Source organism: Notothenia coriiceps, unplaced genomic scaffold (genome assembly GCF_000735185.1).
Source record: "Notothenia coriiceps isolate Sejong01 unplaced genomic scaffold, NC01 NC01_scaffold00026435, whole genome shotgun sequence".
Lineage (NCBI taxonomy): Eukaryota > Metazoa > Chordata > Actinopteri > Perciformes > Nototheniidae > Notothenia > Notothenia coriiceps.
The window spans coordinates 68,005-92,134 of NW_011359136.1; the positions used below are offsets into that span (position 1 = coordinate 68,005).

The window sequence follows — 24,130 nt, forward strand, 5'->3', positions numbered from 1 at the left end:
TTGGAATGAGACTAAAAACTGTTGAGACTAGAAACTGTTGGAATGAGACTAGAAACTGTTGGGACTAAAAACTGTTGGAATGAGACTAAAAACTGTTGGAATGAGACTAAAAACTGTTGGAATGAGACTAAAAACTGTTGAGACTAAAAACTTTTGGAATGAGACTAAAAACTGTTGGAATGAGACTAAAAACTGTTGAGACTAAAAACTGTTGGAATGAGACTAAAAACTGTTGGAATGAGACTAAAAACTTTTGGAATGAGACTAAAAACTGTTGGAATGAGACTAAAAACTGTTGAGACTAAAAACTGTTGGAATGAGACTAAAAACTGTTGGGACTAAAAAGTTTTGGAATGAGACTAAAAACTGTTGAGACTAAAAACTGTTGGAATGAGACTAAAAACTGTTGAGACTAAAAACTGTTGGAATGAGACTAGAAACTGTTGGGACTAAAAAGTTTTGGAATGAGACTAAAAACTGTTGAGACTAAAAAGTTTTGGAATGAGACTAAAAACTTTTGGAATGAGACTAAAAAGTTTTGGAATGAGACTAAAAACTGTTGAGACTAGAAACTGTTGGAATGAGACTAGAAACTGTTGGGACTAAAAACTTTTGGAATGAGACTAAAAACTGTTGGGACTAAAAACTGTTGGAATGAGACTAAAAACTGTTGGGACTAAAAACTGTTGGAATGAGACTAAAAACTGTTGGGACTAAAAACTTTTGGAATGAGACTAAAAACTGTTGAGACTAAAAAAGTTTTGGAATGAGACTAGAAACTGTTGGGACTAAAAACTGTTGGAATGAGACTAAAAACTGTTGGGACTAAAAACTGTTGGAATGAGACTAAAAACTGTTGGGACTAAAAACTGTTGGAATGAGACTAAAAACTGTTGAGACTAAAAACTTTTGGAATGAGACTAAAAACCGTTGGGACTAAAAAATGTTGGAATGAGACTAAAAACTGTTGAGACTAAAAAATGTTGGGATTAAAAACTGTTGGAATGAGACTAAAAAATGTTGGGATTAAAAACTGTTGGAATGAGACTAAAAACTGTTGGACTGAGACTTTCAATGGATGAATGAAGAAATTAGACAAAACAATTATAAAGTGGAACAAAAAACAGATCAAATTAGACTAGAAACAAATTTAAATCTGACCTAATACTGCTGTAATGAAATAAAAAATTCCACTTGTTCCTCTTTCTCAAGATTTCCTTTCTCTATTTATTTAATTTGTGTATATATAGAAGCTTTTTGTATACATCCCCCTTGTAACTTTTGCAAGATATATCATCCTTTTATCGAATAGAGCTGGGTTTTAAACACTAACTGATGCACACTCATCTAAATGTGTCTGCAGCATCGAATATCTAAAGTATTAAACCTGTCAGTTCCTTGTATAACAATACATACCTTTGTGATAGATGCCATTTATTGACATGTTTTTATTGTCTCCCTGTGCTTCAGATAAGAAACTAGGGGCCATCAGCCTGGGCAGCTTCCTCTCCTCTCCCCAGAAGACTAAAGTAGGAAATGACATCAGACTGGTTTACACTGAAGGAAGTGTTTGCAGCGATAAAAAGACGAAGATCCAAACCATCCTGACACTCAAGTGCAAACCAGGTACAAAGTCATTACCACCTTTATAATAGGCGCGTTCACACCAAGTACTTTTCCCACAAAGGTTCCTGAGAACTCTTTAGTTCTCAGGAACTAAACTGAACTATCGCGTTCACACCGGAAATTAGTCCCTGGGGGAGGATCAGGCAAATGAAGCCGCTGACGTCACTTCTTCTTCTTCTGCTTTGGGTTTACTGGCAGGCCGCAAACAACTTCACGGCGTATACTGCCGCCCAAAATCCCCGCCCAGAAGTCCCCGGAGTTGGGGACTGGCTTCAGTAGAAGCTGCTGGGACTCCCAGCAGCTTCTACTGAAGCCTTCCGAGTAAACGGCCAGAACGCCGACACCTCCTCATCTCCACCGCTCCCATGTTTTATTTTGTGTTGTCATAAGTTAGTCTCTCTGCGTTTCTGCGCTGGGCTAATGCTAATGCTAATAATGCCAAGCGAGGATAATAAAATGGCGGCTTCACAAAAGTGTTTGGGAGTTTGACGGGGCGTGGTTTGCATTCCGCCCAGCCAATCAGACACAGGAACCTTTTTCTCCCACGAAAGTCCCTTCTCTCTAGCAGGGACTGGAAAGGGGGTAAAAAAGGTTCTGAAACTAATTTAGTTCCTGGGACTTTTTGTGTGAACGCAACTAAATCATAGTTCTCAGGAACCTTTGTGGGAAAAGTACTTGGTGTGAACGCGCCTAATGCTGTAATGTATTCTGTTATTCTCTATCTATTTGGTTTCTCTTCTCAAACCTGTTCCTCTGTGCAGGAGATCTGGAGAGCGCTCCTGTCCTCCGCAGCGTTTCCTCTGATGGATGTGTGTATGAGATGGAGTGGTACACCGCCGCCGCCTGCGTCCTCTCCAAGGTTCAGGGAGACGACTGCAGGGTGGAGGACCCTCAGGCCGGTACGACACACAGCTTTAATCCTCCTGGTGTCTGACTCATCAGTGTTTGACTTGAGCTAGAAAAACACAGCAGTGAGGGAAAGACAAGAAAGAGGCAGCAAAGTTAATGGGGATTGATGCGTTTGAGCATGCCCCCGGACCCCCCTAGAGGAGGTTAGGTCTCCCCCCCCCCCCACTTAAAAAATAGCACTTTACCCCTGCTTACACCTATATGCCATGAGCTGATTATCGACCCTGCATTGTAACAGTCGCGGGTGTATGTGCGTGTGGCGAGTGTTGCAGTAGAACAGTGTTTCTCAAACCTTTTCATACCAAGGACCACTTAACCAATAAAAAAACCCAAATATCCAAAAACACATCGTTTTTCTAGAACAGATTACAAATCGCCAGAAAATGGTACAAACAAGTGGCAACATGTGTGATGAAACTTAAGCTCGCTCCATTGCGGAGATATTCCCGCGAGAGTGTGGAAAACTTAAATGTATTTATTTAAAATGTGAAATGTTACCAATATACTCACCGACCACTAGGGGGTGCTCGTTGACCACACTTTGAGAAGCTGTAGAACATTCCACTGTAGCGCCCGGGACATTAATGGGAAACCCAAAATGTTTGAGCAGCCTCTATGAAACGTCAAGCTACCCCACAGCACCCCCAACAGAAAACCGTCATGTGCCGCCACTGGCCACGGCACATGACGGTTGTGTGCGCCCTCCCATGAAAACCATATGCCCTCTCTGTAGATTTGTTCTGGCGCCGGGTCTGCATAAAGCTCCAAAGCAAAACAATAATGAATTCCTAAGTAGAGAAAAAAGAAAGGAATATCCTAATAATGGCAACAATTATTTTAAGATATAAAAAATAAAACCATTTAAAGTATGAGAAACAGAAAGTACATAAGATATTAAAGTAAATATTGAATTATAACAAATGTGTTATTACAGGTTTATCTAACCCTTTTTGGCAACCGAGGTTCAACAGGACAAAGCATTTTCAAAGTATTTTGACAATTGATATAACATTTACTTATGTGGTGGATAAGGAATGGTAAAAAGATAAAGGAATCTGTTCTGCTTGCTCATATGATACTTATTTTGAAAAAACATGAGGAAGTTTCTCTGCTTGTCCTACTTCCTCATCTCCACCTGGTGGGGACTTCCAGGCATTTTAACCTCTCTGAGTCACTTTGTGTCACATGAGAGTGAATCATCATATGTGAACCTTAAAGAGCGTACCTGTGCTGCCATCTAGTGGTTTCTTTGTGTTTCCTCTCCTCTGCTGTTGACAGAGCCATTATCTGAGTTTTCTCTGATGCCAGTTGTTTTAATCTTCCTCTCTATCTGTCCTTCGTTGCTCCGCAGGGTTTTCCTTCGACTTGTCTCCTCTCTCCAAAGCCGACGGTGGTTTCTACAACCTGACCAGCGACCACTACGATTACTACATCAACGTGTGCGGTCCTGTCAAAGCTGCCAGCTGTCCGGAGAATGCTGGGGCGTGCCAGTCCGAAAAGAGGTGAGAGCAAGCCAAAGACATGGGGTTATGATGACACATTTGAACTGTCATTACAGATCTATCTACCAGGAGTATTTGCTTGCCACAGGTTACCAAATCAGATTAAGAAAAAGATCATTTGTGCATTATTGTCTGTTTTTTTTTTAATGTAAGAAACACAATGTAAAAGGCATGCTTATGCAACAGAGATAGATGAATAGCTAAAAAACTAAATCAAAATTCTAAAGTGGGTTTTCTAGTTTGAAATACTACCTGCTAGAGCAGGGGGGTCAAACTCAAATACACAGTGGGCCAAAATAAAAAAAATGGGCACTAGTCGAGGGCCGGACTGGTTCAATGTTTATTGCAGAACTTATTGAAATGAACTTATTGCACATATTAAACCTGGAACTAACAAAGCTTAAATGATTGCCTATAAAAACAACATGAAACATTAAATAATCAGTTGCATTCATTTCTTATGGCTCTATCTGCAGCTTTTCCAGAGTCATTTCTTATGATTACATTTTCCCACAGGCCAACAACAGCTTCAACAAAACTATTTCCCCTCAAAGAGAAAAGAGAAAACCAAACATGCCCTGTTCTCGTGAGAGAGGAAGGAAACATCCATTAAACTCAGTTTGCTGCTCTGTGATGCTAGTTCAAGCAGGGTGCAAGGTCCTCAATGTTTGGGCTCAGGCTCTGAGCTGAGGAGACCCTCAGGATGGAGTGAAGGTGCAAAATGCCGGCGGGCCAGATCTAATAGGAATTAGAAATTATCTTGCGGGCCGAAATTAAATCCACCAAGGGCCTGATTTGGCCCCCGGGCCTTGAGTTTGACACATGTGTGCTAGACCATATTGTAGTTTATCTCAGGTGTTTTCTTTCTTGTTTTTCCACTGAACATTCGTAAGAGCACCACAGTTGTATTGTTTTAGATTAGAAACATACCTTTTTGGCAGCTTTAGTTGTTTTTAAATGTATACCGCCAACACTAGGTTCACCGTATAAGTGTTTGCGTTTAGATAATTTACAGAGAATTATTCACATTTTGATGATTTAGGTCTTATTATTCGTATGTTATCGATACGTTTGTCTTTGTTTTTATATTATTTCTTACATTTCCACTTATTTCCTCTGCTTGCTTGACTCTTAAGCTTGTGTACATTTTCTGGGTATGGGCTCAATCAAGTTAATCTATTTTCTCATGTTGCTATTTTCCCATCTGTTGCTTCAGTTCTTGGAGTCTCGGGGAAGCGAACTCTCGTCTGTCTTACTACGACGGCCTGATCCAGCTCACCTACAGCAACGGCTCCCAGTACAACAACAAAGGACACACTCTCAGATCCACTCTCATCTCCTTCCTGTGTGACCCTGAAGCCGGAGCTGGAAAACCAGAATTCCAGGTATAATATGCCTCTGGATTTTGTCTATATACACCCTTTTTTCTCCCCTTTTTTTTACAATACACGTTGTGGGGGAAACTTCTGAAGCAATAGGAGTCAGGACTCAGAGAGACACGAAGAGAGCTGGAGCTTTGATGGCAAACACTGACGGTTTATTTGGAGCTTCGGCCGGAGAATTCACAAGACATGTCACGGGCCACGAGTTGACCACAGGTTGAGATGCCACAATCAATTTTGAAGAACCCTCCTGTAGGTCCAGGTTTTAGTTCAGAGTGTAATAATCAACATTCTTCAATAGATAGACTAAACAGCTGAGGACACTGAATCACAGTTGTTGTTGCTTAAGGCCCGGACACACCAGGCTGAAATCAGCCGTTTTCGTTAGTCGACGAAGCGTGCCCTGTCGCCCAAACTCAATTTGGTGTGTCCCGCACCGTCGGCCGTGACACGCCTTATCTGGCCTTTCATGGCCGACGCACGGCCGATTCAACAAGTTGAACCTGCAGTGCGTCGGCCACAGGCAGTCGGACAAAGAAATCACTCTGATTGGCTGTTCAGCTAGCGAATCAGTGCATGAGAAGCAAAACGGTTTTCATAAAAAAAAAAACTATACTAGTTTTGAATACTGGGACTATCCTGTATGCGTATGTATCTCATTATGTATGAACATTATATTTTTTCTGACCACACGTCACGCGCGATGCTCACGATATATATTATCTTATGTCCTACCACAGAACTCCCCGTAAAATGATATCTTCAAAGACATCTACTACGGTTAGAATGAATGCTCACTCCAGGGCATAGTTCAAGAGTCGCTATTCGACTAAGTAGTGTCTGTAATCTGATGACCATATTTTGTTATGACAACTCTGGTACTCTATGCAAATGAGCTCAAAATAGGAGGATTTTTGGACCCTTATCATTTATTATTAGTATTTATTCATAATTTGTATATTTATCATTCTTATATCGAGAATGGTCCTTAGGAAAGGTAAACGAGACACCACATAGGGAAGAGTAACCGGCTTCGACTTCCACTTTGAGTATCGGTCAACAAACCCAGTGGGTGTCGTGTCGAGACTTTGTGTTTGTGTACAAATGACCGTTACGTCACGTAAGACTTTGTCGTACATGTCGTATGGACTATAAGTTCTATTAAGACTAGAACATGTTGTATATAAGATGACTGACTTATAATCTGAAAACGTTGATAAAAAGTTAAAATAATATCTAAACGTACAACTCCTGAGTCTAGTCTTATTACACTAACGGCAAAGATGTGACAGCGAAACACGTATACTGTTAGTTTGGAAGAACCTTAACTCTACAAATCCCTTTGAGTCCTACTCTATTGCAGGGCACGTAGCTTCGACTCGAAGTGCAAGGGGAGGTCACCAGGAAAGCGCGGTACCGCGTCCGACGAGACACAGGGTCTACTTCAACCGCCACGTCAAAGTACCATGTAGTCCTTGGCGCCGGGTAACCTGACGTGTCGCACCTTTTTGTTTGTCAGTCTTGAGCACGTGTTTGTGTTATTTTTCTGCCGAGGTGAATGACATATTGGAGTGGCTCGAAGGAGACCTCGTTGTCCACCTACGCACAGCACATCTCTCGAAGACCGGCAGACTGAGCGTGTGCCTCGGAGTCACTTGAGGTCGTCGTCGGCAGGGACTCGTGGCTACTAGCCGGGAGCGAACCCTCTGTGGTATAATTGGACTGCCTCTACTGACAGGAAACCTCTAGGGACTCCTCTTTCTTTCCCTTTAGTAAGTGTGTGAAATTCACAAAGCTCTCTACTGTACGGTAGTGTAAACGACGAACAGATTAAGCTTAAACCTTTCGTGACGTTGAAACAACTTCTACGTGTATCGTTCTACAAGGACACTTGCTTTTCTGGATCGACTACTGAGAACTTTCACCGTTTATGTACATGTATTCACAGACAAGTCAGGCATTCGATTATGGTAAATTCCCTTGTGTTACTAACTTCGGATATTTAGATTTAGATTTTATAAACATAAATAGAGATACACTTTAAGAACTTATCTTTCTTTTATCACATTTTATGAAACATAAACTGCAATTTATTCCTTACCCGTTATTTTTCTAAATTTACTATAGTTCTATAAATATATTTGTATGTCAATTTCACTTTATTATTTTCTAGTTTACGTTATAAATAATTTGAATTCTTCAATCTTCAGTCAATCGTGTACAAGTAACATGATGTTATATCTTGTACATCTAATGTTATATTAGGGAGGAACTTGGGTCTTTCTTTTTTTCCAAAGTTTAAAGGAAAAAGAAAAAATCATGGTGTGTTCAGAAATCCCACCATAATTTGTATTACTGATTGTTTTTGATTTTTATATATAAAAATCAAATAACACTGGATTACATTCTCCTGTAACTCACAACCAAAATACGCTTCGTATCATTATGTTTGTTTAATTGTATGTTCATGTTAAATTCTCTTGTTGTAATCTCGTGTTGTTGAGTTACGTTGTTTATGACTCGAGAGTACACATCATGAGGTAGGAACAAGACTTTTACGTCTATGTAGACTTGAACTCCGTGAACTAGATACACAAGGGGCACGTAGGCAGACGGTATCTTAGGGATGTTCTTTGGATGCACAATCAAACCGGTATCACCTGAGGTAAACACAACTCATTGTTACCCCCTTTTTTTTCAATCGTTCAGGGTACGGGAGGAGTCTCCTGTAAGTATTTTTGTAAATCAGAATCCAGTTTAGTTACTAATGTAGACGAGACTTGAGAGTGTGTGATTGGGCTTCCACAAGGGAATTGATATTATTTATTTTATAACTTGAGTGTTTGACCATTAAACGTTTTAATGTTTTTGAGAAAGATATTATCACGAACACAAACTACCTGCGGTAAACTTTTATGTTACTTTAATAGAAAAGTTCGTGTGGGGTGTGTATACAGTGTACAAACTTTTCGGGGTCCTACAGGGACACCTCATGTTAACCTGACTTACGACACGTACATATTGAGTTCATTAACCTGGTTTTGGGTTACACGAGGTGTCTCCTGTTGTTTACTTACCCACCCCCAGAAACCTTCATATGTCTCGTTCCCAGCGAATTGGCTTATAAAAGGCACATGCTGGCCTAAAAACAATTCGTTACGCCTTTTTAGACTTTCGTCAGACAGTAAAACTGTCTAATCTCGTTTGAGCTTTGTCGCGGTTTCCTTTAATATGTCAAAAAGGTCTATATGTCAAAGAGGGGGAGGGGGGGGGAGGCAAACATAATAGACAATCTCATATATGCTTGACCCAACAGGAAACAATTTTTAAGGACCTCAATTACGACAAAATTCAAGACGACTCCCGTTTGGTTTTATACCACCAGTGGTGTCATCACTTTGTTGACACTTCAAGGTAAGACCAAAAAGTTGTGACCACAAAGATCGACAATGTCTGGTACCAGTCTCTACATGAAGTAGACCGTCTGCCTGCGTACGCCAGCGTCGGACACCTGTCCCTACTAGCCTGCTTTACAACTTACATCATGAAGAAGTTCAAGTACCACAGTCTGTTCAGGTAGCAGACGGTCAAAAAATACTCCTCCTCGGCCTGTCTCGACCTCCGTCTTCCTTGTATATGTTAATCCTCAGGTGAGGTGTAATGAACCAACAAATCCCACTTACTTATTTTGTGCATTCGACACGTAATGGACGATTCAGCATACGAGATCTCACTGCCCCTTAGACAGTGGTGTGAGTAACTCCGAGAGTCCTGTTCGCATCCTACATATGGTCCGCCTTCAATATCAATGAACAGGAGTTGGCGGTAAGTCTTCTAAGTTTAATTTTGACTTGCAGTATGACCACTACACGTTCAAGAAAAACTTCTTTCCGGTCTTATTTTTTGTATTTCTTTGCTGTACCAACAACCCCCTTAGTAAACGGACGTACAGAGGAAGCGGGAGCACTGGTCGGCGATAGAGGCGCATCCTCCCCGACGGGATTCGGTTCAACAACAACAATGGCAACACTGGCTCGTTGACAGCCACTCTCTATCAATAACCAACACCCCTGTGGACTTGGTCAGGAGCGCCCCACATCTACTGGGGCTCGGGTATTTCGGACTGTGTGGTTCGTCAGGTGGCCTCTTGAGCGACTGCGGCTGACAACGCAACCGCACAAGAGGACGCAGAACGGTACACAGCGTGACCTTGTGTCGGTTTCTGAAAGTCGGCTGTGCATGCTTCGCGTATCGCACTCACCGTTTATTGTTCGTAATGTCGTCCGTCGATCACACATAAGCATAAGTTTTCTCGTTGTTGGCCTGTCTGTCTCTTCTTCTTGTCCTGTGCCTATTATTTGTTTGTTGTTTATCGCACACGCAAGGCTAAAAGTGAGAGCAGGTAGCTTTTGTACGAAGCACGCCATGACCTCGATAGTCGGTAACCTCACAACGAGACCACCTTCNGAGCTAAAAAGACAACTTTGTTTCCCTGACCTTCACTCTGGCAGGTAGTAGAAGCACACAGACACGCAGATGTTGCTGGGGAAGCAGATGTCGATGCAGAAGTAGACCAGCCTCTGATTCCCCGGGCCTAAAACCAGACAGAGACATTGGTGACTACAGAAGATACGGGTCATCATTAAGGACGTAGCATTACTGTTGAATATTAGAACATGTAAAGCAGGGGGGTCAAACTCAAATACACAGTGGGCCAAAATAAAAAAAATGGGTGCTAGTCAAGGTCCGGACTGGTTCAATGTTTATTGCAGAACTTATTGAAATGAACTTATTGCACATTTTAAACCTGGAACTAACAAAGCTTCAATTATTGCCTATAAAAACAACATTAAACATTAAATAATCAGTTGATTCATTTCTTATGGCTCTATCTGCAGCTTCATTTCTTATGATTACATTTTCCCACAGGCCAACAACAGCTTCAACAAAACTTTCCCTCAAAGAACAAACCAAACATGCCCTGTTGTCGAGAGAGAGAAAGTGCAGAAGGAAACATCCATTAAACTCAGTGTGCTGCTCTGTGATGCTAGCTCAGATACTTGGCATCTCATCTCGGGTGCAAGGTCATCAATGTTTGGGGTCAGGCTCTGAGCTGAGGAGACCCTCAGGATTGAGTGAAGGTGTGCGTGCAATATACCGGCGGGCCAGATCTAATAGTAATTGAAAATTATCCTGCGGGCCGAAATTAAATCCACCAAGGGCCTGATTTGGCCCCCGGTGTAAAGGATCCAAAAGCCAGCCCTAAAAATTCCTAAATGAAGATTATTAACCTCTTAAACTGCAAAAATGACCCAAATTGTAATTCAGAAAACACATGCATTGACTAATGATCTGTCACAACTTAAAGGCATGAATAAAAAAAGGGTTTTTTCATCTGGGTAAAGCACCATGTATTCTCCGTTTTTTTAGCCATAACAACAACAAAAAAATTAAACAATATCTACATCAGATAATTATACCAATAATAATAATAATAATACAATACAAATAGATTAAAAGCATTTTTTTTTTTTTTTAAATGTAGAGACCACATATTGTTTAAAAGCAGCCTGAATAATAGTTGTACTTCTGTTAGCAGAACATATGTTGGTTGAGTGAAGATTTGTCAGCCTATCACTGACTGCCACAGTGGAAAGGTCACTGGATGTCTCAGATTAGGTTTCAGGAGGTCTCTATGGAGCTGCCAGCTGGCGCTTTTTGAAAGCTCCCTTCATGCTGCTTCTGTGGTTCTGACAAACACATCCAGAACCTCTGCTGATATGACCATTCCTTTTTAGTGATGTTTAACTTTTGAGCCTTACTTTAAAGGGGCCTTATTGTTGGAGTTGTCCCTTTTCTGTAGTGTGTTAAATAGGTTTTTGTGCATGTAAATGGTCTGCAAAGGCTAAAATCCCTGTGTTCCAGAGGGGGCTTCTCTCCCTCCCTCCGACTCATTTGGTTACTTCTGTAACATAGTGTCATCACTCTGTAACACTCACGCTTCTATTGGCTAGTGCTCCAACAAATTGTAAGTGATAGGCTAAGGGGCGGGACATCTCTAAGCGGTTGAGCAATCACAACAGAGCCGGCCAGCTAACCAATCAGAGCAGACTGTGCTCTGGTTTCAGACAGAGGGTGAAAAGAGGTGCTGCATACTTGCCAACCCTCCCGATTTTCTCGGGAGACTCCCGATTTCATTGCCCTCTCCCGGTTTCCTCCCGGGGTCATATTTCTCCCGCATTTCTCCCGATTTCTGACAAAATCAGATTTACTCAGGACTGTTTCCACTCGGACTTTAATACAGCTACACCATTGTTTGGTTTCCATGGTAGCGCGTCTCTTTAGTAGCGTGCGCGACTGAAAGTCTGAGAGGGTGAGGCAGACAGTCACAGAAAGCTGAACAAGAATCGACAACTCTACCCTCTGCTCACTCCTTTCCTGTATAATACAGGTCCAGCCCACATTATGCTCCATCAAGGATGGTGCTACAGGCCGCAAGACAGTGCACTTACACTACAATAAGCATGTTAATGTTTAGTGTCAATGTTCATGCCACCAAAGGCCACCCAGTGCTATGGTGTGGCTCCCAGATACTTTATAACCAGGCTGGTGATTCAAGAGTGTTTACACTTTTTTATTTAACCATTTGAGTTTTATGTCAAAGCAATCGTCTCTAGATAACGTGTTGCCGTCCTCACCGTCGACCCTCCTGGTCCAGTGGACGGAGCTGTGCTGACACAGAGTCTGCAGAGGCTCCTCCAGCGTGGACACGTCCACCGGACTGCCTGCCAACACCCCCAGGAACTCCCTCTGCCTCTGGGTCTCATTCCTGGACAGCTGGATCTGACCCTGCTGAGGAGAAATCACAACATCTCAACAGAAGACCCAAGAGTTTCTGTCTGGAGCTGCAGGGTCATTTAATAAGGGGGAGAAATCATATTCAGCTCACAGTGACAAAGTAAGAATTAATAAATAAGCGAAGAAGAAAAAACAAGATTGAAACTGGAGTTGCTATTACCCTGATATCTGCGCTGATGAGGTCAACACGAACATTTGCGCTCTTATTAGTCACAAAGGCAGTGTGTGATAAGCTCTGATAGCGAACCACTTAATCCGCTCTTATGCTCGAGTGGGTCACGTAACCACCAGCTCTCCTCTGCTGAAGAAGACCTTTGTGCTAATAGAGACAGAGAGCGTTTACTCTCCATCCATAAGAGCCCCCTCCCATCATAGATTGAATGACAGCAGTGAGGAGCTGTATGAGATACGTGACACCATGAGAGGGGATCAGAAAAGACGCTCTGAGACTCAACTAAAGATGGAAATGATGCTATTGTGCAAAAAGAGGATGAACTCGGTCATCTTGGATTACCTGCAAGGTCAAATCGTTTTTGACTTGTGGAAAGAAAACCTCAAACACATTTCAAGGTGTTGATATTTAACTATACTGTCTATTTGCTATTGTAGATTTCTCCTAAACAAATATAAAAATAAGCATAATTTACATAAAGATAACATTTCATGAAATTTGTAACACAAACAATGATTGTGTGAATGTAAGAAATAATCTTTCTCAATTTGTTTTTTTTCTCCAGAAATCTCCACTTCAGTAACACTTACATTACAACAAACGCTCACTTCCATTTCTAGCCATACAAACTGAATTCAAACGAGTACTTTGTATGTCTACATTTTAAACCTTAAAACGTGGCAAAAATAGATTTGTTCTAAAGCTGTTGTTGTATTTTCTGATTTATGTGTTGTTTTTAATAAGTATCTAACATTGACTTTAATGTTTAAACAAAATCAAGTATGCAAATGAGCACATACTTAATAAGAAATGGCCTCATATGCAGCCGATATTTACGTTTTGTAAATATATTTTAAGTGCTCTTTTGGTAGAGCTTCATGGTGGCATCTATAAGTACAAATATTTCCCTACTTTCCTGCATCGCTCCCTTTAATCCAGAGCCAAACACCTATTAGAGAACCAGGTATTTGCCACAGAGCAGACGCACTCAGGCCGGTCCCTCACCAACCATGCATCACTCTGTATTTGAATCCAACAGAAGAGTCTTAAAAGCTAAAAAGCCCTCACACAGAGCTGCCATTGTGCCCTCTCCACGGCTCAGGCTATCTGCTGGAGCCGCCTGTAAGAAGATCCCGAGCAGCCTAGGGGCCTGCAGGGATCAGATGTGCCTGCAGGGATCAGATGTGCCGAGGAATTCAGCCATGGAGGTGAGAGAGGGAGACTATACGGCTGTTCATATGCAACCTTAAAGCTTCAGAGCGGCACGGAGCTATGAAACCCAGCAGGTCCTGGCTCAGATAAAACTGTGAGTCACTGACAGAAAGGCCAGTTCACACATTAGTGAGGCGGCGACCTCACAGACGGCAGGTCTAAAAGGGCAACACTTCCTTTTCTTCGTTTGCCCAGGTGCATTTTTCATCCCAAGTTGTGTGGTTTCATGTGTCCTGAAGGCACTGAAGGACAAACCCTATTGTTTCAAATCAGCGTTCAGCTCTCACATGTAGAAATACCTTGTGTGTAGACTCCTGGAGGAGGGAGTGCACGTTTTTATAGTCAGAGTCCTCCATCTTTCGCAGGAAGCAGCTCTCCTGGTCCATGGGTTTGTAACATATCAAACCCTGAAACACAATGGCAAGACATCATCCTATTAGTCAGAAAACTCAGGCGCGCTTTCTATTAAAAACTACCATTCAAACCAACACAATCTCATGCACATCCCCTACGTGTTTGATATCAAAGAGCACAGTGGACGTCTGATTTGCAGGTGAGGTGATGGAAAAGGTCACCAGGTCATTTTGCAAGTCAACGACGGCCGATTGGTTGATCAGAAGTCCGGTCTGATCCGGAGCTGTGATCCGGACCAACTGTAAAGACTTACACAAACTGATTAATGAAAGACAATAAGGTCTAGAAAAGATGCCGGAGGGTGTATTGATCGTCATGTTACCTCTGCAGGAGGCTGCGACAGCCCCAGGTGCCCCGTCAGAGCGAGGGCGATGATGACCAGGAGCAGGGACGCTGAGAGGCTTACCCAGAAGGCCTTGTGTGGGAAGTGGGACTGAGGGGACGCAGCAGAGCCCCCATCCTGGTTTACATACACGAGGAGAAGCTATTTACACAGTACTTCAAATCTCATTATTGGATGTAAACAAACTGCAGCAGGGTGGGAACACTGCTGCTGTTGAGATTTGTATTAAAGGGACAGTTCACTCAAATCTCTTATCTAAAATGTTATTCGTCAAACTACATTGTTTTGTTGCTTAGTTGGAAATACAGGCTGTACATGTCTTCCTTCTCTCCAGTATAATAGCTCTTGATGGCACTTGGCTTTCGATGCTTAAGGTGTTAGAAGAAATCTTTCGAAAAATCATGACCAGGAGGATTTTCAAGAAGATCCTAAAAACATATTGGACTTATTTCGATTTTCACTGCACAACACATACCAAAGAGACAGAACGACACTCGAAGGTATTCTTTGAGTTAACGTGGTTTCTGGAATATTTCTTTTGAGTTTTTCTGCACAACAGTGTCACCTGCATTATATTTGAGAGAAAGCAGACATCACACTTAACGTACTCTCACAAAATAGTCTAGATATATAAATGTATACATGGCACAACAGCAGGTAGGAGAACTAAATGAACTGTCTGTAAAGCTATGTCTCATCCTGTCATGTATCTTTTACCTGTGGCAAAATTACTTAAATGTGTAGGTACGCAAAATCCAAACATGTCTCGCCATCACCATCTTTCCACAGTCGGCGGCAGCGGTTGCTTTTGAAATGAAAGTATATTCCTTACCGTGCACTCTGCATCTTCCAAACGGTTTTCCGAATGTTTCCAACACCTCAACATCCTGAGTCCCTTGACGGCTCACTCACTGGGTCAGCTCCCTTCTCTCAGCTACCGGCATGCAGCTGTGGTCATGACTGAGACTCAGTACACCTGGGCAGCTTCTCTTTGTCCCTGCAGACCTCCCCCTTCTTCCTCCCCCTTCAGTCACACTCCCAAATCCCACTTCACACAAAACTCTGAACCTGCCAAACTCACATTTGGAGTCTTGTCTTCCTGCTATTTCCTCCCTTTTTATATCTAATATGACTTAATATGCCTCTCTAACATTATCCTGTCCCCCCGACTCAAACACACACTTACAGGAGAGGAGTTGGCCGCCCTCCCCGGCTCAGACAATGGACAAAGGGGTGAGGCAGGTGCAGGTTGAAATCCTCTCTCATCAGGTGAGACGCGATATCGCTGCTGCATCCAGACGACGACAGGCCAAGGTGACTCTAAGCACGGGAGGTTTTTCTGTGTTCACTTTGAGGTGAAAAGCGAGCACAGCGAGCAGACGTTTATTTAGTCAATATAATTTCAGCTTTATTAGGGATTTGAGCGCTATTCAGGGACAAGTTAGAGAGCACGAGAAGTCAAAATGAAGACCGGGTTCTAGAGATGTCCCGATCCGATCACGTGATCGGGGATCGGAGCCGATCACGTGATTTTCAAAAGATCGGAATCGGGAGAAAAAAAATCGGGGATCGGGATTTTTTTATTTATTTTTTATAAATACTTTTTTTTAAATTTTGTATTTAATGTTACAAAACAAATATGACCATGCTCAAGTCTTAAAGTCATCCTGAGGCCTTAGTTTTGGTTTCAAATTACACAACATCATGTATGTGTTGCTTCTTTGGGGCTTGTTTTCATAGACCTGGTTGCTTATTTCTCTCAAATCTGGCAACAGAGTGGGCAGGGCGCAGTGTCTAATTGTAGCAGTAAGCTAAAGAGTACTGATAAGCTTTATTTTGATTCGATCCAATGCTGCTGCTGTGAAAGAAAGAAGCTATATCCATGTAGGATAGAATATCCAGTTTAAATAAAAAAATAACCTTAAGGGACAACTTGAATGCTTTTTTTTCTCTTAATGCATAAAGATCGGATCGGGAAGAATCGGTATCGGCAAATTGTCAAAATCAAATGATCGGAATCGGATCGGGAGCAAAAAAAGGTGATCGGGACATCCCTACCGGGTTCACTTTAAAACATGAATGAACCACTGTGACTCACTCCCATTAATATATCTGCTTCTGCTGAGGTGTGAAAATAAAGGTTATAATACACAGAGAGTTCAAGTCAGACACGTAGACTCGGTGCTTGTTATTTATATACGTTAAAACAGCTGTAAACCTGAACAAAACATGTTACAACACATTCTAGTATGTGTTCATCCTCCTCGAGTTTGACTTGTAGTTGCTAAAGAGGATCTTGCATCACAGCCAGTCTTTAAAGTTCACTCTCTCTTCCCCTTTTCCCCAGGAACGGAAGATATACACAACACTGTGACTTTTTGTTCTTATGTTATAAGCAATCATTAATACCATGTTAAATTGGCAGGCATTTCCAAAATAGATAAATGATGTATATCTTAATAAACTTTGTATCATATATATCTTAAGGAAAAAGATTCCCTTCTGGTGAGTAATGGAGTCTTTCAGTCCAGGTTCATCCCTGCAGAGCGGGCAGCAGGTCAGCGATGCTCTCCACGTAATAATCCGGCACCATCCCTTGTCTCTCCGCACAGCCGCTCTTCTGATGGGCCTCGGCGTCCGCCACCGTGCTGACCCCCGTGAGTGTGAGGAGGGTCTTCAGGCCGCAGTTGGAGCCCAGCATGATGTCCGTGTCGAGGCGGTCGCCCACCATCAGGCAGCGGCCGGGGTCCACTCCGAACTGGGAGGCCACGCAGTCGAACATGTAGCGGTTGGGCTTGCCCACCGTCTGGGCCTGGCGCTGGGCGGCGGTCTCCACGGCCTGCAGGAGGCAGCCGGTACCTGAGAGGAAGAGGAGTAGTGAGGACACTTTAACTCAATCTAGCAAGTTAGATGAAAAGGGGCCCTACTATGCACTTTGGGATGTTCCCCTATATGGGTTTAGTGCATGTAAGAGTTTCTCTCCCACACACTCCCCCTCGCTTTCAATTATAATGATCCCTCATAGCATTTTGGATGGGTGGAGCTTAGAAATCCAGACAGGTGAGATGCACGTGAGTTTAAGACATGTCTTTCCAGGAAGTAGACCTAATACTTATTACCTGACACATGTTATACAGTTAAAGTCTGACTTTGTATTGAGCATGTTATGCACAATTTAGTGCATGCTTTTTGTTGTTGTTATAGCCTCAGGTAGCCTGCAGTGATTTAACCTGCTTTATCCCACTGTAATATATATGTATATGTGTGTGGTGTGTGTGGTGTGTGTGGTGTGGTGTGGTGTGTGTGTGTGTGTGTGTGTGTGTGTGTGTGTGTGTGTGTGTGTGTGTGTGTGTGTGTGTGTGTGTGTGTGTGTGTGTGTGTGTGTGTGTGTGTGTGTTTGTTTCAGGAGCGTGATGGCATGCGGGCCATACTGGAGTCGTACGACAGCGAGCTGGCTCCCACTGAGTATACTCCTCAGCTGAACAAACGTCTCCGAGAGGCCGAGGACATCTTGCAGAAGACTCAGAGCCACAATGTAGAGATGGAGGTGTGTGTGTGCGCAGGCTTTTACACACACATACAAAAACACTCGCATTCATCATATCCTACTTAAGACTTCCATATAGCCAAGTTTATTGTCTTCAAAAACACATCTGAATGCATTGATTTATACTCATCTAAGCCGCCGGTAACCGGCGGCTTAGATGAGTATAAATCAATGCATTCAGATGTGTTTTTGAAGACAATAAACTTGGCTATATGGAAGTCTTAAGTAGGATATGATGAATGCNGGACTGCACACACACACACACACACACACACACACACACACACACACACATATACATATATATTACAGTGGGATAAAGCAGGTTAAATCACTGCAGGCTACCTGNTTATACAGTTAAAGTCTGACTTTGTATTGAGCATGTTATGCACAATTTAGTGCATGCTTTTTGTTGTTGTTATAGCCTCAGGTAGCCTGCAGTGATTTAACCTGCTTTATCCCACTGTAATATATATGTATATGTGTGTGGTGTGGTGTGTGTGGTGTGTGTGGTGTGTGTGTGTGTGTGTGTGTGTGTGTGTGTGTGTGTGTGTGTGTGTGTGTGTGTGTGTGTGTGTAGTCCCTACCTGGCACGGCCTTGCCTCCCTCCAGGGGCAGCCTGGTGTCCCTGTTGGTCCCCACAAACAGACACCCAGGCTGCTGGATCAGGTACTGCAGGGCTCTGTTCAGCTTCGTGTAGCTGAAGTGCTCATCGAACCCGACCACCACCGCCTTCACCTCGGGGTTCAGGTCCACGTTGGCCCAGTCCATCTGCTTCCCAGATATATGGTCCTCTCCCACCCCGGTCTGCTGAATCCCCACCGCCTGCAGCTCGTCTCTCATCGCGTTACTTCCGATCAGGTACACCTTTTTACCCTCCAGTTTGCACTCATTCTTCAGGTACATAGCTGAACAGTACGCCGTCCCGAACACCTCCTCTTCGGTCGCATTAAACCCCATTGTGGTCATTTTCTCCACGTACATCTTCCTGGTCTTGGTGCTGTTGTTGGTGACGAAGAACACCTTCTTGCCGCTTTCCTTAAGCAGGTTTATGACCTGAGAGGCTCCCGGGATGGCCTGGTCCCCCCGCCAGATGACCCCGTCGCAGTCAAACAGGACACTGTCCACCGAGTCCAGCACCGGCTTCACCAGAGCTCCGGTTAACCGGGTACATTTTGACCCAGACATAGGGTACACAACAAGAGACGTGATTTCAGGTTCTGATATGAATAACTGTCTGACCGTTAAATAGCCGTTACGTGTTGTCAGGTTAAAACAAATACAATAACTGTTTAACCGTTATATAGCCGTTACAACACTTCGTGTTCCCTACCGTGCAACGTCACGGGTTGTCGCTAATGTCAGCACTTGTAGTTACGTCCAGTTTTGTGTTAATGGTAGTTTTGTTGTTTAAATAAGTTTGTTGAGATTCGTCGCTGACAAAATCCTGACCTTCCACTTCGGTGTAAAAGTGTTGAAGCAATTCTGAGGTTACTTCCGCACCGGCTTAAAGGGAAAGGAACAAATACAGTTCCCTTCCGGTTAAGCTCATTTACGGTTTACAACATGCATATGTTTTTCTTTAAAATAAACAGGAACAAATCTTTAATACATTATAGCATAATCACGTCGTATTCTAAGCTTTGATTATAGGCTACAAAGCATTACAAAAAGAAGCCAGGTACAAAACAACACCCAAACAACTGCACTTCCGGTCAAGCTAATGCCTTTACTCAATGGCAGAACAAGAATGAACAAATATGTTCTAAATTGGGAGTCAAAACATCTAATTACTTTTGTGTTTGCTGTAAATGTTGCCAGAGCTTATTAATACAATACATTGTGTGGGAGGTAGACACCAGAGCTCGTAAATAAATTGCTACCGCAAACTTTATTCTTTCAGTCAGCAGTAGTTCTTAGGCACAGTGACCCCAGGGGGTGTACAAAAAAATTCAGCATAACAACACAGACTAGTAATTTCTTTTAGTTGTCTTTTTTGTGAACTGGACGTGGAGGGAAGAAGATCTCTCCCAGGTTTCGGAGTATTCCTCTGCTGTAGTAGTTTCTTTTAGAGTGGTCTGGTGCCGGGCTGCAGAGATGGTCAGCGGTTGCAGTCGGGTGGCAGTGCTGACACACGTAACCTCGACTTTTGTACCACTCGTTGGAGGTCTGGTTCACGAGAGCCAGGTAGGAATGGAAAAGAGCATAACCCGCGAGGAGGAAGAAGACAAAGACCAGAAATCCCAACATGAAGACGATTCGGGGGAAGGTCAGGAACAGATGCTGCAGAAAGAGAGATGTGTATTTTGTAAAATGTGTAACTTTTTTGATTATAATTTCTTAAAAAAAAAATCTTTAATACTTTTGTATGTATGCTTTAGTTTAGGTAACATTAAGCTGTCTTTGGCTCTTTTCTGCTGTAACAATGTACATTTCGCTTCTGTGGGACTAATAAAGGTATTCTGATTCTGACAGGTGTGGGGGAAACTTCTGAAGCAATGGGAGTCAGGACTCAGAGAGACACGATGGAGAGCTGGAGCTTTGATGGCAAACACTGGCGGTTTATTTGGAGCTTCGGCCGGAGAATTCACACGACATGTCACGGGCCCTGACCACACGGTTGAGATGCCATAATCAACTCTGAAGGACCCTCCTGTAGCTCCAGGTTTGAACTAGTTCAGAGTGTAATAATCAACATTCTTCAACAGATAGACTAAACAGCTGAGGACACTGAATCCCATTTTTTGTCGCTTATGGCTCGGGGTCATCTACACCCCGAGAAGGATGTGTTCCAGGTGTCCCACAACAATAACTATCTCTGACAGACAGTTGCCCGGTCATAAACTGGTAACAACAACAACTTGCTAGGGCAGCCCCTCCTTATGGGAGATAACGGCTGCTCAAGGTTGGTCAGCTGCGTCAGAGGGCGAAAGGTAAACATGTAGGGCGCGAAATTATTCCCTGACAAAAGGTATTACGTGTCTTGAGCTTAAAGGAAGGTAGCCGCGACATGCACTATGTCAGCAGTATGGAGTCTCACCTGCACAACAAACAGAGGCCCTGCTGACTGCTGCTGGCCTTCCTCGTCTATATAACTGGACCTCAGGAGCCCTGACCTCAGGACGGCGTGAAGCAGCATGTCTCCTGTTAGAACGGCCACATCGCCCGCCGCGGCGCACACGCTGAAGAGGTAAAGCAGGAAGTAGCGTGTGTTCTGAGCACCGATGCAGTTGTTCACCCAGACGCAGTGGTGGTCAAAGCGTTGAACACACCTGTCGCAGACCCCTGAAACGCAGACAGTGGGTATGATTCTGTATTCTAAGCTTTGCAAATATAATGCATTACAATGTTAACTATGCTGCCTGTTCATATTTCTGTTCTCACTGCAGTGTTTGGAGCGAGCCGGTTTGACGAGCTCGCAGGTTTCACAGGAGACGCCCGGGTGAAACAGCCTCCTGTCATACGGATAGATGTGCAGCTGGCCGGCGATTTTCTTCTTCGTCACTGTTCCTGCCAAGGTTGAGAGGAGAGAAAAAATATAACTGCCAAATAAAAGGCAAAAAATCTCTCCAAAACGAACAAATTGATATCTCTGCACATTATTGCAAAACGGCTGAAAGTATCTACTTTGAATTAACTGGAGTCATATCAAATAATAATTACCAATTAATAATTAATGTCCTGCACACCCTCAATCCACATGGCTGTATAACCAGTAGTAATATGGAATAATATTGCTTTTTTTTAGACTAAATGATCGTTGTAGGGAATTGAGCAGCAAATGTAACAGGAGTACACATGCAAACAACACAACATTTCTCATATGAAAAGACAGATGCTTTAGGTTGGTGCCAAGAACAAAACAGACACCAGAGTGGAAAGGGCACATTAGCCGGATCCGTTATTCCCAAGACTTGGACTCACATGAGGCCTGTTTTAGTGCACAATGATTGATGCTATGTAGACCACAAACGTATAGTTGCTTATATGAGTTCTTAATATATCACACCTCAACACACCAGGGTTAACCTCCCTCGGCTGTCTCATATAATATTTCCTAATATTGCAGCAGATAACAAATGACTTTGAAAGCTAGTATAATATGAACCTGGATCTCTCCTGATGCAGAGGTAGAAGCAGAGACTCTTGATAACCAGCAGTATATAAGGCACGGACAGGCTGATCAGACTGGTATCCATATCCCTGCAGAAGCCAAACACCTCGTAGGTGAACTCTGCAAGCACAGCGGCCTCTATCAGGATGTGCAGGTAGATGAACATGTTGTTCCTGCAAATAGAAGCAAATGACAAAGATTGAAGGCAGATATGCAGGAGTATAACTGGAACTAAATATTTAATATACACTGTTGTCTATGATATTACAGAGGTATATAGGATTAAATAAAAAGCCTTTATTCATTCCACATTGGGGGCATGAACTATTCTACACAGAGCAGCTCAAGAGTCAAAGGATGAAAGGAAAATTAGTGTTTAATACAAATGAAACTACATAATAAAAAAGGAAAATCACAAAAAATAAAAGCTATATATACAATAAACACCTTCTGATTTATTCAGAGATGATCCAAACTGGATAAACATTGAGAAAATAAAATGTATCTATACTTTTCATAGACACATTGTGTGTAGTATTGTACAGGGAAATACAAAAAGTGATATAAAGTTAAATAAAAAAGATATCTATTTAAAAAAATGAAGGAATTGAACTACAAACCTTTGATGAAACAGCCTGTGTAAGGTCCTCTGTGAAAACTTCTGGAGCCATCTTGGTGTAATCGGTGCAAACACCTGTGCAGAGAATATTTGTCAGCTTTAATTGCAGTGAATATCATGTTTTAATATTGTTATAAATTAGTCAAACAGTGCCACACAGTGTCAGTTTATGGGAATACAGTCAACCTGCATCTTCTCTTACCTTTCCTACAAAGTTGAAGAGGATACTAAATGGAGTTTGCTGCTGGCCTGAGTATTTGCAAACTAACACTATACATGTCAGCACCACCGTGACGTAGACAGCGAACAGGGTGAGGAAATCCATCTCACATGGGGGCTTCAGAGAGACAATACAACAGGTGTTAATGGTGCAAAGTCAACACGAACAGGTAGCAAACTCACCAAAAAGTTGTGTTACTATTCAGTGTCTCTGCTTGTGTAAACACGACTTTAAAAAAAATGATGTACCACTCCTAAAAATACCCACATGGACAAGTTGACGTTAGCATGCTAACCTAAATCAGTACCTAACGTTAGCATAGATATTCCCACTTTCTTCACCTCTTAAAGTCCTTTACTCACCTTCTTCCTTCACCTTTTAGTCTTGGTCACCCATAGCTGTCTGTAAGTGTTTTATCTCACGATAACATAGCTTATTTTGTTAGCGCTATGGACACTAGCATCCCCTTTGGTGCTCTGTAAACAATGATACTTCCTTAGCATCGATGTAGCTAAATTCCAAGCTAACGTTTGAGGGGCTGGCTGGGTTTACCTTCTGCAGGAGGAGGGGGAGTATCTACTGTAACTCCATTTCGATATAAATGTAAAGTTTGTCTAAATATTAAAGGGCAGTGGTGGAATTTAACTAACTACACTTACTCAAGTAAAAAATGAAGGTACTTGTACTTTCCTTGAGTGATTATTTAAAACGTTAAATCTTAAATGTGCCATTCTGCATAATGAGTACTTTTGGTACTATGCTACTTTTTTACTTCTACTTGAGTACAATTTTAAATGCAATACTTTTACTTGTAACAGTATTTTTTGTCTTTGGTATTGCTACTTGTAGGCTACTTAAGTGAATAATAAGAAGAGTACTTCTTTCACCTGTGTTAAGGGTTTTCTTAATTCATATTCCTAACACGTTCTATGCTTACTTTAACCTCCTATTCCTTTTTAAAGCTCACAAGTAATTTATATAATTAATAGACAGTCATATTTTCATCTTATATGCCTTTTCCCTGAAGACTCTTATTTTTCGACACTTTAAAACTATAGCTATTACTTCACTATCTTAGCCACAAATGACAATGATTAGGAGAAACATTGACTTTAACGCATGTATTTGCTACAAAGTTCAAACATGAAAAACAGGCTAAAGGTTATTTAATGCACACACTTCCTTCAATTTTGGCTTGAAATTCAACCCTTA

At 42.3% G+C, this 24,130-nt stretch overlaps 4 protein-coding genes across 4 annotated transcripts; 1 reads left to right on the forward strand and 3 right to left on the reverse strand.

The window, feature by feature from the left end:
* Nucleotides 1-1,442: 1,442 nt before the first annotated feature.
* On the forward strand, nt 1,443-8,999 carry LOC104957181 (cation-independent mannose-6-phosphate receptor-like). The gene is made up of 5 exons (XM_010784790.1): nt 1,443-1,626; nt 2,388-2,525; nt 3,887-4,037; nt 5,254-5,422; nt 8,862-8,999. The coding sequence occupies exons 1-5, from the start codon at nt 1,443-1,445 to the stop codon at nt 8,997-8,999; spliced, it is 780 nt and encodes a 259-aa protein (XP_010783092.1).
* Nucleotides 9,000-9,892: 893 nt separating this feature from the next.
* On the reverse strand, nt 9,893-15,304 carry bricd5 (BRICHOS domain containing 5). The gene is made up of 6 exons (XM_010784791.1): nt 15,251-15,304; nt 14,398-14,535; nt 14,174-14,323; nt 13,961-14,068; nt 12,118-12,271; nt 9,893-10,013 (listed from the first exon to the last, which is right to left on the reverse strand). Exons 1-6 carry the CDS (start codon nt 15,302-15,304, stop codon nt 9,919-9,921), a joined length of 699 nt encoding a protein of 232 aa, XP_010783093.1. The 3' UTR covers nt 9,893-9,918.
* Nucleotides 15,305-16,456: 1,152 nt separating this feature from the next.
* Nucleotides 16,457-19,490, reverse strand: pgp (phosphoglycolate phosphatase). The gene is made up of 2 exons (XM_010784786.1): nt 18,553-19,490; nt 16,457-17,277 (listed from the first exon to the last, which is right to left on the reverse strand). Exons 1-2 carry the CDS (start codon nt 19,151-19,153, stop codon nt 16,952-16,954), a joined length of 927 nt encoding a protein of 308 aa, XP_010783088.1. The 5' UTR covers nt 19,154-19,490; the 3' UTR covers nt 16,457-16,951.
* A 96-nt stretch (nt 19,491-19,586) lies between these two features.
* Nucleotides 19,587-23,426, reverse strand: zdhhc4 (zDHHC palmitoyltransferase 4). Its single transcript, XM_010784787.1, has 7 exons — nt 23,281-23,426; nt 22,901-23,035; nt 22,700-22,773; nt 22,074-22,252; nt 21,350-21,475; nt 21,006-21,250; nt 19,587-20,248 (listed from the first exon to the last, which is right to left on the reverse strand). The coding sequence occupies exons 2-7, from the start codon at nt 23,021-23,023 to the stop codon at nt 19,949-19,951; spliced, it is 1,047 nt and encodes a 348-aa protein (XP_010783089.1). The 5' UTR covers nt 23,024-23,035; nt 23,281-23,426; the 3' UTR covers nt 19,587-19,948.
* Between the last annotated feature and the right edge of the window lie 704 nt (nt 23,427-24,130).